A 14,150-nucleotide genomic window follows, 5' to 3' on the forward strand; every position below is an offset into this window, starting at 1 on the left:
CATGGTCATTTAACCAACTTTTGGTGCTTTTGGCAGTGTGGGCAGGTGCCAAATCCTGCTGGAAAATGAAATCAGAATCTTTAAAAAGCTGGTCAGCAGAAGGAAGCATGAAGTGCTCCAAAATTTCTTGGTAAACGGGTGCAGTGACGTTGGTTTTCAAAAAGCACAATGGACCAACACCAGCAGATGACATTGCACCCCAAATCATCACAGACTGTGGAAACTTAACACTGGACTTCAAGCAACTTGGTCTATGAGCTTCTCCACCCTTCCTCCAGACTCTAGGACCTTGGTTTCCAAATGAAATACAAAACTTGCTCTCATCTGAAAAGAGGACTTTGGACAACTGAGCAACAGTCGAGTTCTTCTCCTTAGCCCAGGTAAGACACCTCTGACGTTGTCTGTGGTTCAGGAGTGGCTTAACAAGAGGAATACGACAACTGTAGCCAAATTCCTTGGCACGTCTGTGTGTGATGCCTTGACCCCAGCCTCAGTCCATTCCTTGTGAAGTTCACCCAAATTCTTGAATCATTTTTGCTTGACAATCCTCATAAGGCTGTGGTTCTCTCGGTTGGTTGTGCATCTTTTTCTTCCACACTTTTTCCTTCCACTCAACTTTCTGTTAACATGCTTGGATACAACACTCTGTGAACAGGCAGCTTCTTTGGCAATGAATGTTTGTGGCTTACCCTCCTTGTAAAGGATGTCAATGATTGTCTTCTGGACAGCTGTCAGATCAGCAGTCTTCCCCATGATTGTGTAGCCTAGTGAACCAAACTGAGAGACCATTTTTAAGGCTCAGGAAACCTTTGCAGGTGTTTTGAGTTGATTAGCTGATTGGCATGTCACCATATTCTAATTTGTTGAGATAGTGAATTGGTGGGTTTTTGTTAAATGTGAGCCAAAATCATCACAATTAAAAGAACCTACTTCAGTCTGTGTGCATTGAATTTATTTAATATACGAGTTTCACAATTTGAGTTGAATTACTGAAATAAATGAACTTTTCCACGACATTCTAATTTATTGAGATGCACCTGTATATATAAGCTTTAAATAGGATTTTTATCCCATATCAAAGTTCTTGATGCACTGAAATTTCATAATTTTTGTTACCAATTTCAATATCACAAAAGATAATACTATAGCCTAAGTAAAAATAAGCTTACTGAAGACAAGTAAACAGTCACAAATTGAGCTACATCAGAACAAAGATCATAAGAAATTGACCTACTTGAAAAACTTAAAGCACTGAATAATATTATGATGTATAAAGAAAATGTACAAATAGACTGAATGGTCTCCACTGTAAACATTAAATATACATTAATTCTTATTTATTTTACAAAAGTGACTCAGTCAAGGACAGTAAGTGATTTTCTGATGTTTGATTTACATTATTGACACAAATGGCAACAGCAGCTATATTAGGCTGCTTTAGAGGAATAGTTCACCCAAAAATGAAAATTCTGTTGTTGTTCTAAACCTGTATGAGATTCAAAATAATATATTTGGAACAATACTGGTAATCAGACAGTTGCTGGGCCCCCCATGACTTCCATAGTATGAAAAAAATACACAATTGGAGGGGACCAGAAACTGGTTCCGATCATTTTTCAAAGTATCTTCTTTTATGTTGAGGAGAACAAAGAAATTCATAGAGGTTTAGAACAATTTGAGTTTAAGTATATGATGACAGTATCTTCATTTTGGGGTGAACTATCCTTTTAAGATCTCATAGCCTAGGCCAGGGTTCCTCAAATCTTTCCCTGGAGGGCCAATCTGCTGCAGAGTTTAGCTCCAACCCTGATCAAACTCACCTACACTGTAAAAAAAATTCCATAAAATTTACGGTAAAAAAAACGGCAGCTGTGGTTGCCGGAATTCTACTATAATAAATACGGTAGCAACATTTTAGGTTTTACAGTTTTTACTTAAATTTACAGGTAAATACCGTAATTTCATTAACTGATATAATGTTAATATATCAACCTATTGAAGTACTGAAATCTATTTTGTACCTTTGAAATACACTGATAACCACCAAATGCAGGTGGTGATGAGAAAGTCACATGATGAACCAAAACCCATCACAAGCAGCTTTTAAATAGTAATATATATAGAAGTTGCACAGTGTCATTCACACAAACACTAAACACCATCATTGTGAGATTCATTAAACTGAAATATGCAATAAACATTAATTTAACAACATTAGATTTAACATACAACCCTAATAAACATAATTGATAAGAAAAAAAACTAAGAAGAAACATAGTTATTTCAAAGAAAAAACAGCAAATTCAAACAAAATTTGAAATGCAATGGATTTTAAATGGAATTCTGGGAACATCAATTTACGGTTTTTCCCTGTACATTTTACATTCTTTTTCACTTACAAAAACGGTATTTCACCGTAAAATTATCTGAAATGTCTATTACAGTTTTTCACCGTATATATTAGAGGAACTTACCGTTAATCATTTAACAGGTTTTTACTGTAGCATTTTCACAGTTTTTTTACCGTTAAAATCACGGTCATTTTTTACAGTGCTGTGATTTTCTAATGATCTTGAAGACTCTGATTAGCATGCTCAGGTGTGTTTGATTAGGGTTAGAGCTAAACTCTGCAGGAGTGGGCCAGATTTGAGGATGCCTGGCCTAGGCTAATCCAGGATCTCATGTAGTCTAACACTACACATGCTTTATCTTTAAATATTAACGTTCATTTAAGACACAAATAACTGTGTTTACGAGGATACTCGCAAAGATGAAAATTTTTGACACGCAACTGTGTATTTGAAAGTTTAAGCACAACAAAGAGCAAAAAGTTTATTCAGTCGCAATATGAGCAGGTGGGAGCGCTGCACGAAATCGGGCTGAAACCGTCTTAATGAATGCATTTACCAGAATTAATTCAGCCCCACTGCTTAATGTTCACTAACAGATTAAACCACTTGTTTTAAAACCTGCTTAAAATGCGTTTAAATGCTAAGCTTAGCCTACATCTTGACGCACAAAACGATTGATATATTTCTACCGGATTATCTCCCAACCCTTAAATGAATAGCCTATAAAGAGTTTGTTCAAACACAAAACCAGTATACATCCAGTTAATAATCAAACTAACCTAAAATCTGTGTGGACTATGACGCTGTGTTTTTGTTGTTGTTTGTTTGTTTTATGCTCCATGTGTGCGGTCCACTCGCTGTTCCTACAACTTCCACTCCATCATCAGTTTTAGAAAAATAACCTAATAGCTGGGGATTTTAGTGACTAACTTGTGTTTTTTCTTTTCTTCTTCTTTTCTTTGTATTTGGAGGTTTTCATTTTTTGAGCCCCTCTCTCTCAGAATTGCTGACATTTTTACTTAACAAATATTGTTCTTTGCGCGACCATTTCCATATAAGCCTACTCCAGAACGAAGTGAAGAGTGAGGTGAATGGAAACATACATATTTGACTTTCAAAAGTCAAATATAGAATAAGTGCATGGAATTTACGGAAAAGCTCAACTAAATAACAGCGCGCTAATGGGGGCGTGGTGGCTTTGGCGATTGGCGCGCCAGTCAATCTACCCCACAGCCAATCACGGGCCCCCTTCTTGCTCGGGCCCCGGGGCTTCAGCCCCGTCTAGCCCAATGGTTAAAACGGACCTGGTGCTGGGGGTATTTCATGGAGAGGTTTGAGAACCACTGCACTAAACCCACCAGAAGACTCATGCAAATGCATAACAACACTCTAGTAACTGCACAGAAACACAAAACTTTCAGAATATCCTTTCAAATGCATAGCAACGCCACTGAACCAGCCAGAACATCATAGAAACCACAGGACAACACAATATACTGTACTCATTTTGAAAATGCAAAGCAATGCCCTAGAAGCCAGCCAAAACACCCCAGCAACCACAGAGCAACACACTAAAAATTACTTAGAATAGCAATGCACAAAAAAATCACTGAGAACACCTTAGCAAATGTATAGCAACAACTTAGAGGCCAACCAGAACAACCTAGAAACCACTAAGAACACCTCAACAACCACATAACACACCAAAAACACTCAAACTATATAGCAAATGCATAGTGACACCCTAGAAACCACTAAAAGCACCTTAACAACCACATAACAACACACTAAAAACACTCAAACTCTATAAATGCTTAGCAACACCCTTGAAACAAACCAGAACACTCTAGATACCACACAGAAAAATCCATTCAGAATGCCATTGCAAATGCACAGCTACATCATGCAGTGTTTTCAGTTATGTACACATATAATAAAGCTACAAAAATTCTATAGTTTGATTGTCTTTAGAAACATTGGAATTCTTCTGGAATTCTTTGTAAGCAAATGCACAGATCTGCAGTATGTAGCCGGTGTTTAGTATGTGAAATAAACCAAACACTGAGGACATTCAGATGGTGCTCATGAGTTGTAAGGACCTCATTGTACACTTCTGTTGTGTGTTTTCTCAGTGACGTGGTCACACATGCACAATGATCTCACTCTCACGTGTATGTTTAGTTAGCGGCTTTGTAATCGTGAGATCACTTCAGTGCCCCTTTCCTTCCTGTCTCAACTATAGACTGTATGGTCTCAACTGAAGTTTAAGGATGTAACAGTCCTCAAATGTGACCTGTTATCTGAAACTCGGCAGCCACACCTACTGCACCCACCCCCATCCCAGTCCTGCAGGAACATTCAGACATGGGAGAACTTCACGAGCAGGACTTTCCCGCCTGAAAGAGCTGACTGTAGAAGGGGGTTTAATGTTTTCATGGGGGAGGGGACCGGCGAGGAGGGAGTTACTATGATCTGGTTGTGAAATCGCAAGGGTCTGGATAAAGAGATAGCAGTGTGGTTGAAGACATGACTGATTTTCATGATGTGGACCAGGAACCACAGGAGCCTTTGAAATGAGGACCTGAGACGTAAACATTCCACTTATAACTGAAAAGAGTTAATAGACTAATGCCTAGGAGAACTTTTTAAGGTCCCCAAATCACTTTTTATACTATATTTATTTAGAACTAATTATTTCTGTACTGTTGCTGTAGAGAAACCAGGAGATCTTCACAAGAAGAACCTGTAGTGTAACATCAAGACTTTTGCAAGCTCAAAAGAATCGTATAGCAAACTCAAGAACATTATATAGTAGCCAGTGTGCAGAACCTTTGGTTTTTTAAAGTGTATGATAACACCAAGCTGTTTAACACATGTTTTAGGTATGACAGATACACTATGACAGATTTCAGAGCATTTATTGAAAGGTGTCACGTTACGGAGTTATTATGCACACATCTCTCCCAAAGGAATATTTTATATAGATATATATATATATATATATACGCTGAGTTGTTTTGAACTGCTGTGCATCTGTATGTATGTTGGTAAACACGTCCTGTGCATTGCTACATGCATAAGTTACAGCAAAACATAACATCTGCATGTGATATTCACAATGTGATATAAATTTGTTTCAATCATAGAAACAGGGAGATTATAGTTATTTACATTTGAAAAATGTATACCTACTTAATATATAACATACTAGGCTACTTAATATACTATACTACTACTTAATATATAATTAGTATGCTACTTAATAAATCTACACAGAAGTCTCGCAAAAGATTGAAATATGACCAAATGGAGGATTCAGCATTCTGATTCTACTTTTTTTTTAAATTTACTATAAAAATATCCTTTTTTTTTTTTTTAACAATTTATTACATTTCCATCACTTTCCAAGTCTGGAAATAACTATTTTAGAATTCTCTTATTGTCTACCATTTTCAGGTTTTTCTTATGAATGTATGATTATTATTTTTGTCCTTATTGTTTGTCAGAATGCTATGTTCTGGTTCTTTTATTTCCTTCCTGGTGTTTAAGCACTATTTTGACCTGATGTTCTGTGATATTTATAAATCCAAGTGTTAGTTTTTTAAATAACATGGATTTTTTTTTTTTTTTTCACTTATTAATATTATATAATTTTCACACTGAAAGCAAAAACAAAATACCAAAACAAATTATTTAAAAATGCACTGGAGAACTGCAACTACATTCATGTTGCACCATTTTTGCGCTGTCGATTCAGCAACGGCTACATTTTGTTTGTGAGACACAAGTGAAATGTTTTCTGTGCACAGTCGCCATTTTCTCCTGCAAAACCTTTGCACGCACACGGGGGCTTTAAAAGCCCAGCAGCTCCGAAGTCCGTTTCAAATCCGGCTCCTAAAATAACTCGCTCACATCTGGAAACCATAGAAAAAAAAAAAAAAAGAAAAAAAAACTGAAAAGCCTTAGATTGCGCAATATTTATGATCTAATCGCATGGAAATTAAAGATGGGAATTTGACTTTGGATTTTCTAACATTTTAAATCGACAACAGAACCAACAAAATCTCCCTTCAAAAGCTCTAAGTCATTGCAAAAACAAATAATATTCCAACTGATTGGCATGCAAAAGTGTCCACACGGGTATCTTGCTATGATTTGAAAATGTGCAGTGAGTCTCCGCAGGCCAATCACCGGGAGCAGGGGGCGGAGAGACGGGTTTGATAATCCTACTATGGTGAAAACGTGGCTTATGAATATGAAATGACCAAAATTGCGTTCACTCTGATTGGCTTACAGGCAGTCGTTGGCAAGGGGACGCTAGTCTGCTGGCCAATGAACGAATCCTACAATCGGTATGGCATGGCTCATTAATATTAATCAAGGTAGGTGACTGGGCGCTCAAGGAAGGTTACCAAGTAACGTCATCAATATCTAATTATTATTCATGAGATGCGGCTTCGCCATAGTGGGAATCGAAAATTCGCTGTCAGGTCGGCCTGTGATGAATTGAATAGGGAAGAAGAAGGAGGAGGAGGAGAATCCAATCCGGTTTGAGCAGGTTTTTGTTTCGGACGAGCGTTAACGTCTTCCTATACTGTGCTCAAACCTACTGTGTGAATCTTTAACCGAGCTCAACACACAGTGTCGACTGTTTTTCAGCGTTAAATCCGTGCATCTTGCATTTTAAACCGCTTTGATTTTTGCGCGTTGTACAAAGCCACAGCCATGCCTAAAAGGAGCAAAGTAAGTAGCGCATTGGTTTCCTAATTTATCGAGGCACCATCTTTAATAGAACATGCAGTATAAAAAAAGCAAAAGAGGAATGAAAAGAATAGTGCATGTGCAATAGTGCACTTTGCATGCAAATGTGCTTATTTTCATCCAATTGCAGCAGTATTCGTGCATTTTTGTGTTTGCATACTCTTGTGTTTTAATAACCGCTTGTTTTGATTTGAGAGCGCGCGACTGAGATTTTTTTCTCCATCGGAGTTAACTAAACCCCAGATTAATTCTCATGCATGAGCGGATGTGAAATATAATTTGTGCATATATGTGTGTGTGTGTGTGTGTGTGTGTGTGTGTGTCGTGTTTTTGTTTACAAATAGATGAAGTCTCTGTCGACATGCATCAGACAAAGGGGGTGTAACGATATTAGTTTTCGTTTATGTGCAGTTTATACAGTCGCGCAACCTAAAGGCTGTCGGGCGCAGGACATAAAATCAAATTGTTGCATGGAATATTTATGTATTTATCTATCTATCACGTGCAGTTTTTATTTTAGTGGGCTTTGCTATAATTGCACGTAAATGTCTTTGTAAAGGCTCGGGGTTTTTAGTGTCATGGCTGCCCTTACAACCCCGATGATTTAAACTCGCTGTGGGTCTGAAAACACAGTGACAGACGGCGCAATATTTTATCCTGCAGCTCATCGTCGTGCATTAGGGATTTAATTCGTGCATTAGGGCTTTAGTGCACGATTGCGTCTCGATATATTTGATCGTGCAAGTGCCAGATTATGCAATGGCGGTATTCTTGCACATCATAGCGCCACTGTTTGGTGTTTCCTATTATTCTGGTATATTCTGTAGTGTTTTTTTTTTCTTCTCGGCTGTGCACCTCGGGATGTTGTGTTTGAAAGCGAATGGCGGGAATGTCATGGAGCGGGGTCGGTGGGGCGAGAGCAAATCTCCATTCATCAGCGTTGAATGAGTCGGTGTGCACGAAGGGGGCGGTGCGCGCAAGAGTGCAATAAAAACGGACCGAGCTGCACAGTATTGGAGAACGAAGGCAGGACATAAACATTGATGAATTGCTGGCTGTATGTTTGGGAGTCGTTACTTTAAGAAATAATCCACACACATTACGAAACGTAGAGCAACCATGTCCGAACTCCAAGCGAATGACTCATGATCCGATTCTTTACTGCACAACCCGGGTCGGCTCATTCCCAAACGAATGACTCAAGTGATCCGATTCTTTTCATGAATCAAAACCATACGTGGCGACCTGTGTAGTCCGGTTCTCGAACAAATGACTCTAATGAACCGGATCTTTTTGAGTGAATCAATAACATACAGCTCAATTATTCCTGTTCCCTAAGGAATGGTTTTTATTAGCCCATTTCTAATAAATCAAATGAATCAGTTAAAGCGGTTACTAAATTCGCAGTTGATGAAAACCACATGTTATTTACTTTGGTCATGTCCGACTGGAAAGGAATCAATAACTGTTTCTGCGTTATGTTGTACTTATAGCTCATTTAAATTATTGTAGTAAGTTACTGATTGGTTATTCATGCCAAAGTGGCTTTATTCACATTATGACATGATTTTTTATTAAGTATTGTTTTATTAAAATAAATCAATGAAGGAGATTTGGTACCACGTGTTTAGTATGTTTTGATATTTTAACCAATTATTGACTGGCCTCTAAAACTATGAAAAGTCATTAACAAGTCTTTAAACATCTTCAGCAGTTGTATTAAGTTGATTTTTGTTCTGTTAAAACATGAAATTATCTCATTTGAAGAAATATTATTTTTTCCCCCTCAAAATATGTCTTCTCAAATGTACTAAAAGAATCATTAAGGAGGAATCAGAATCAAAAATAAATTAAATTTGTAAAATTTAGCTAGACTATTTTAGCTAATCATTTTTGCCATTTTCTACATACAACTTAGTTATAAAGATGCACCTGTTATAAATTACACTGATGGACTTGAGAATAATACTTTCTTTTTTCTTTTTCTTTTTCCCCATAGGCGAACAATGATGCTGAAGTCACTGAGGTAAGCAGATCTCACTCCGTATTGCACAGAAATAAAGTTTAATAATACAATAAATATTTATTGCATCAAAATAAGGTACATGTTTTAAACTTGTTATTACTTTGCAGCCTAAAAGAAGGTCGGAGAGGTTGGTAAACGTGAGTATTCATTTTCTAATTTTATATACAGTTCTCATTCATTCAACAGATATGGCAATTATTTATATTCTCTATTTATTAATTGATGTATTATAACTTTTTCATTTTTAGAAACCTGCACCCCCAAAGGCAGAGCCTAAGCCAAAGGTAAAAAAAACTGTTTAAATAAGAAATACGATAAAAACCTAGATTAAATTTTAAATTATAACTTAGAAACAATATTAAAAAATCCAATTTACCACATATAGCAGAAGGCGGCTGCCAAACCTAAGAAAACAAAGGAACCCAAGGAGCCCAAGGAGGATGAGAAGAAAGAGGAGGTGCCCGCAGAAAACGGAGAAACAAAAGCTGACGAAGAGGTAACAAAGTCATGTACTGGCAGATCTTACATATGACACCCTAAAATGATTTGTGGTCTTTATATGTAATCTAACGCCAATGATGATGTTTTGTCAGGCATCGGCAACGGAAGACGCCGACAAGGGAGAAGACGGGGAATAACTTTGCTGAGTTCTCATCTTTTACCAGCACTCCCTGTACCTCTTTTCTTGTACAATTCAGGGGAATATTTTTATCTACTATTTTCTAAAGGCAGGTTTTTTAGTAGTTTGATTGTAGAGACACATTTTTTATGGAAGAAAAGAAACATTTTGAAAGTGATCTCATCATATCCAGCATTTTTACATTGGGCAGAAAAAACTACCGTCATCGTAAATGTCGACAGGCGTTTTTTTCCCCCTCTCTGCTCTCACTTTCAAAGTGTGAGGTAGAGGGGAAGGTTGTGGGCATGTCGTTTACACAGACAGCTGGACATCTTACCGAGCTTGTCCGAATGACTAACATTCCATTGGCTCTATGAGGGATTTTTTTTTGTTTGTTTGTTTTGTGTTTTTTTTTTTTTGTGTGTGTGTGTGTGTAACCTGTAATGTGTGTTTGGGGAGGGAGGGGTGGGCAAATAACTCATTGTTTATTGTTTATAAGGCGAAAGATTACTTGTAGAACGTTTGTAAGCTGTGTTCCATATGTTAACTGCAGTTCTCCATAATCATTTCTGCTAAATAAACATATTCTCTAGTACTGGAGTTCATGTCAGGCCTGTGCTTCGTGTGTATTGATTTTGTCTCTTCTGTGATAGTACCGCAACAAATTTGTAAAACTGCTGTGAAAAAGATTTTTGGGGCTTTAAGTCCAGTTTGTGTTATGGTACCGATGGCAGACGTGGGATGAATATCTCTGCAAAGCCAGCGATTCTTTAATATCCAAACGCATTATTCAAATGGAAAATTCGAGACAAACGAGTCATTACGTGTAAAATCTCTTTAGTTGTAAAGCGTTCTGACCAGCAGTAGCATTATTTTTGTGGGACTTAGATATCAAGTATAAATGTACAGTTTCTTTTGATCATTGTTTATAGATGTATCTCTGTGTGTTATGGTTCGATAAAACAAGCCAATAAAAAATCAGTTGTGATACCCTGTTCTCCCTTTGATTTTGAAGTTACATTCATTACTGTAGGTTTAGTTATACTTGCAATGTTTTAAAAGATTGATATATTAAATAAACTGGGTGATTATGTATTACTTAGGGTTATTACAGTCAACTAAAACCATAAAGTTGTTACTTAAAAATAATAATAATAATAAAAAAATATATATATATATATATATACATAAATTATCTGGTTGCCAAAGAAACGTCTCATTTTCTTGATGTACTAAAATAACGATAAAAGTTTTTAACCCCTTAACTGTCACAGTTTTGAACATAGACATTATAGTGCACTATCCAAACTTAAATTTTTATAATTCATGAATGAAAACATTTTGTAACATGATTTTGATGTACCATTTCCATGGTAATGCAATGCCTGATTTTAAAATGGGTTTCAATGGATGAATTTTGAGATTTTAAGTTTTCAACTGATATATAATTTCTTATGATTTCTAATACGTGATAGAGAAAAAGGCAACTAAGAAGACTTTCTGTGACAAAGGTCAGAACTCCTGTTATGATGTAGATTTTTCAAGTGCACTCTTGTCATAAATTAATCTATTACTTTTCCTTTTTTGGATTGTAAATGCAATGTTTCTTTCGGATTGGCCAATCGAAGCTTTCTTCTTGAATCTCATTTGAGAGACTTTGGTAAAGTTTGCAACTTTTTATGTGGGAAAACAAGCAGAAGGTGCTTTTAACACTGATAATATTAAGAACTAGGCTATTATTAATAATAATTGACAAAAATAGGCCCTAATTGAGCAACAAACAGCATATTAGAATGATTTCTGAAGGATAATGATGCTGAAAATTCAGCTTTGTGTCATATCAGGAATAAGTTGCATTTTAAAATATATTCAAATAGAAAGCAGTTCTTTTCAACTTTAATAATATTTCACAGTGTTACTGTTTTTAATGCATTTTTCCTTTATATACACACACAAATGATTACATTTGAAATTGTAATCTAGTAAAAGAGGAACTGAAGATCATTGCTAAAAATGACACACAGAAAATATTTGCGACATGAACTATGTGCTTGGTTTCGTTGAGAGTTGGCGAGAATAGCAAATGCAGATAGACTGCATAGTGTTAGCCTAGTAGTTGAGACATTAGACATTCCAAAACAGACGATTCAAAGTAACATACGGTATGTTTATCACTGGGTCACTCACCTCAGTGTGGGGTTTGAGCCTATAAACTTAAGGCTACCAGTTCTTTAACCACTAGGCCACAATACTTCGAGAGCAAAACATCGCCCATGTATATCTGTGCTAAGTCTCTTCTGAGCAGCATGGATGGAAATCTCCAACATGTAACTTTGAATAGAAAATGACTTATGATGAATAAAACACATACTGTATCTCCGACTATATATTCCCAGGAACTAATTCACATGTGACATCACATTTAGGTTATGACGAATGCAGTCACAAAAGTTCAACAGAAAGCATGTGAATAGTGACTTTATGTCTGCATGTGTATTTTAACATGTACTAATGCATGGGCTGTTTGTAACAAAGAACCCCATAAAACTAAACTTTGCACCACATCACATTCAGATTCAAGGCAACATGGATTTTCATCATCTCTCAACTAAAAGTAAAATCAGGGATTTCACAGAATTGAATCACAATCACATGATCAGAACATAGCATGAAATTTATTGTCATAAACAGTGATTATGAGAACAGGCATCCTGAGCTCTTCAGATTTACCTGCCAATTGTAAGAGTCTAAGGTTGTCACATGTTCATTCGAACTCAGAGAAATATCCCAGCATGACATCTCGCACTTATCAACTCAAAATCTTCCAAAAAGATAAGCATTTTTACGACGTGGTTGTAAGAGTGAAAGATAACATCCTAGACACATTTCCTTTCGTGTGACTAAGCAGTCTCAGGCGTATGTATAAAAGATGGAAAGTTGACAGATTTGAGCATGAAAACGTATTATACTCTGAAGAGTTGCTCTAGCACACAGAGTAAATAAAAAATACTGTGAATTTTCACCATGGAGCTAAAAACAAAAAAAAAGTTATCTGTCATTTTTAGCAAGTTTAACTCTCTGAGATTCACTGTGTTTGCTGTACATGACATTTTATGCCTGACATGAACCAATGTACTTTTCTTTTTAGGACTTCTGATTTGGTGGATTTTAATGATGATCCAGGCGATAACATGCAGACTGGCAAATAAATGTCATTTTATAAACCGCATCAATGACACAATGAACAAAATGAAAGATCTATCGAACAACTTCGTAAGTATCAATCTGTTTCTGTATTTGGAGAAAAAAGCAATGTGATCAAAATGCTCATTAAATTTTGAATTAGTTATTAGCTGTATAAAATGAGTTTAAAGATCTTTTACAAGAAAATACTATTTCAGTCTTTCTAAGAAACGCATTACTTGCCTTTTGCTTTGTGAAATTTGCATGAAAAAAGTGAAAATTGTTTAAAGTAGCTGGCCAAAATTAACAGTGTCTGACTGTCACTGCTTCACATATAATATCTAAACCAAAATATAATGCTCAAAATTTGTTCACCAACTGGTCTCAAGGTGATTTTTTTTTTTTTATTTTTTTTTTTACTGGATGTATGAATGCAGAGTTTGCCACTTGGTTTCATATTTAGTTATCTAATGCAGTGACTTTTCATTTTAAGTCAGATTTAGTGCCCAAATGCTTTGTGGTGCCACTGTTATGTTTTAGATTTGTCTGTTTGGTATTATTGGTGCAAGTTTTAAATTGTGAGTAAATGAAAAAATCATATTTTTTCACTCTGGTAATCCTTATTTACAAATTAAAACATCGTTTTTTACATATCTATTACGTATCTATTACTTTTCCTACATAATTTTTTAACAAAAAAAGTGGTAAAATACCTATTTAGGAGTCTTAGACCTTTCCAACGATATATAGTTTGTCATGATTAGATTAGGATTTTAAGTAAACGTAGGCGTCCCACAGAGGGGATGGTGACAGTTAAGAGGTTAAACTATATATACGCATATACACACATTACTAAAACTTTAAAATAAAACGAGAGAAATCAGAACAGAAAATATATAAATATTTATAAAACTACAATAGTATCTCATTGATATTAAAATTACACCGGTATTACCATGGTACATGCTCAAATATAGAACATGTTAATACTACAGAACTTTTAGTTAGTCTCTATTTTGATGTTTGTGCATAATTTGCACATATTTCTATTTTCATCACTAGATGTCTAGACATTTGTTTCAGTAGTTTCAGGTAAAACATTTATTCAGCTGTATGTAGCCTATGAACTCTTCAAAAGTAATTCATATGTATTTGTTATTTTATGTCAAAATAATTCCTTTCATAGCTAAAATTACATTTCTTTGGTATG

General features: G+C 35.8%; 1 protein-coding gene across 1 annotated transcript; it reads left to right on the forward strand.

Moving 5' to 3' along the window:
- Positions 1 to 6,794: 6,794 nt before the first annotated feature.
- On the forward strand, positions 6,795 to 10,747 carry hmgn1b (high mobility group nucleosome binding domain 1b). Its single transcript, XM_058788338.1, has 6 exons — positions 6,795 to 7,094; positions 9,112 to 9,138; positions 9,246 to 9,275; positions 9,387 to 9,422; positions 9,524 to 9,634; positions 9,732 to 10,747. The coding sequence occupies exons 1-6, from the start codon at positions 7,077 to 7,079 to the stop codon at positions 9,774 to 9,776; spliced, it is 267 nt and encodes an 88-aa protein (XP_058644321.1). The 5' UTR covers positions 6,795 to 7,076; the 3' UTR covers positions 9,777 to 10,747.
- The last annotated feature ends 3,403 nt before the right edge of the window (positions 10,748 to 14,150 follow it).

The sequence above is a fragment of the Onychostoma macrolepis genome, chromosome 10 (assembly GCF_012432095.1).
Source record: "Onychostoma macrolepis isolate SWU-2019 chromosome 10, ASM1243209v1, whole genome shotgun sequence".
Taxonomy (NCBI): Eukaryota; Metazoa; Chordata; class Actinopteri; order Cypriniformes; family Cyprinidae; genus Onychostoma; species Onychostoma macrolepis.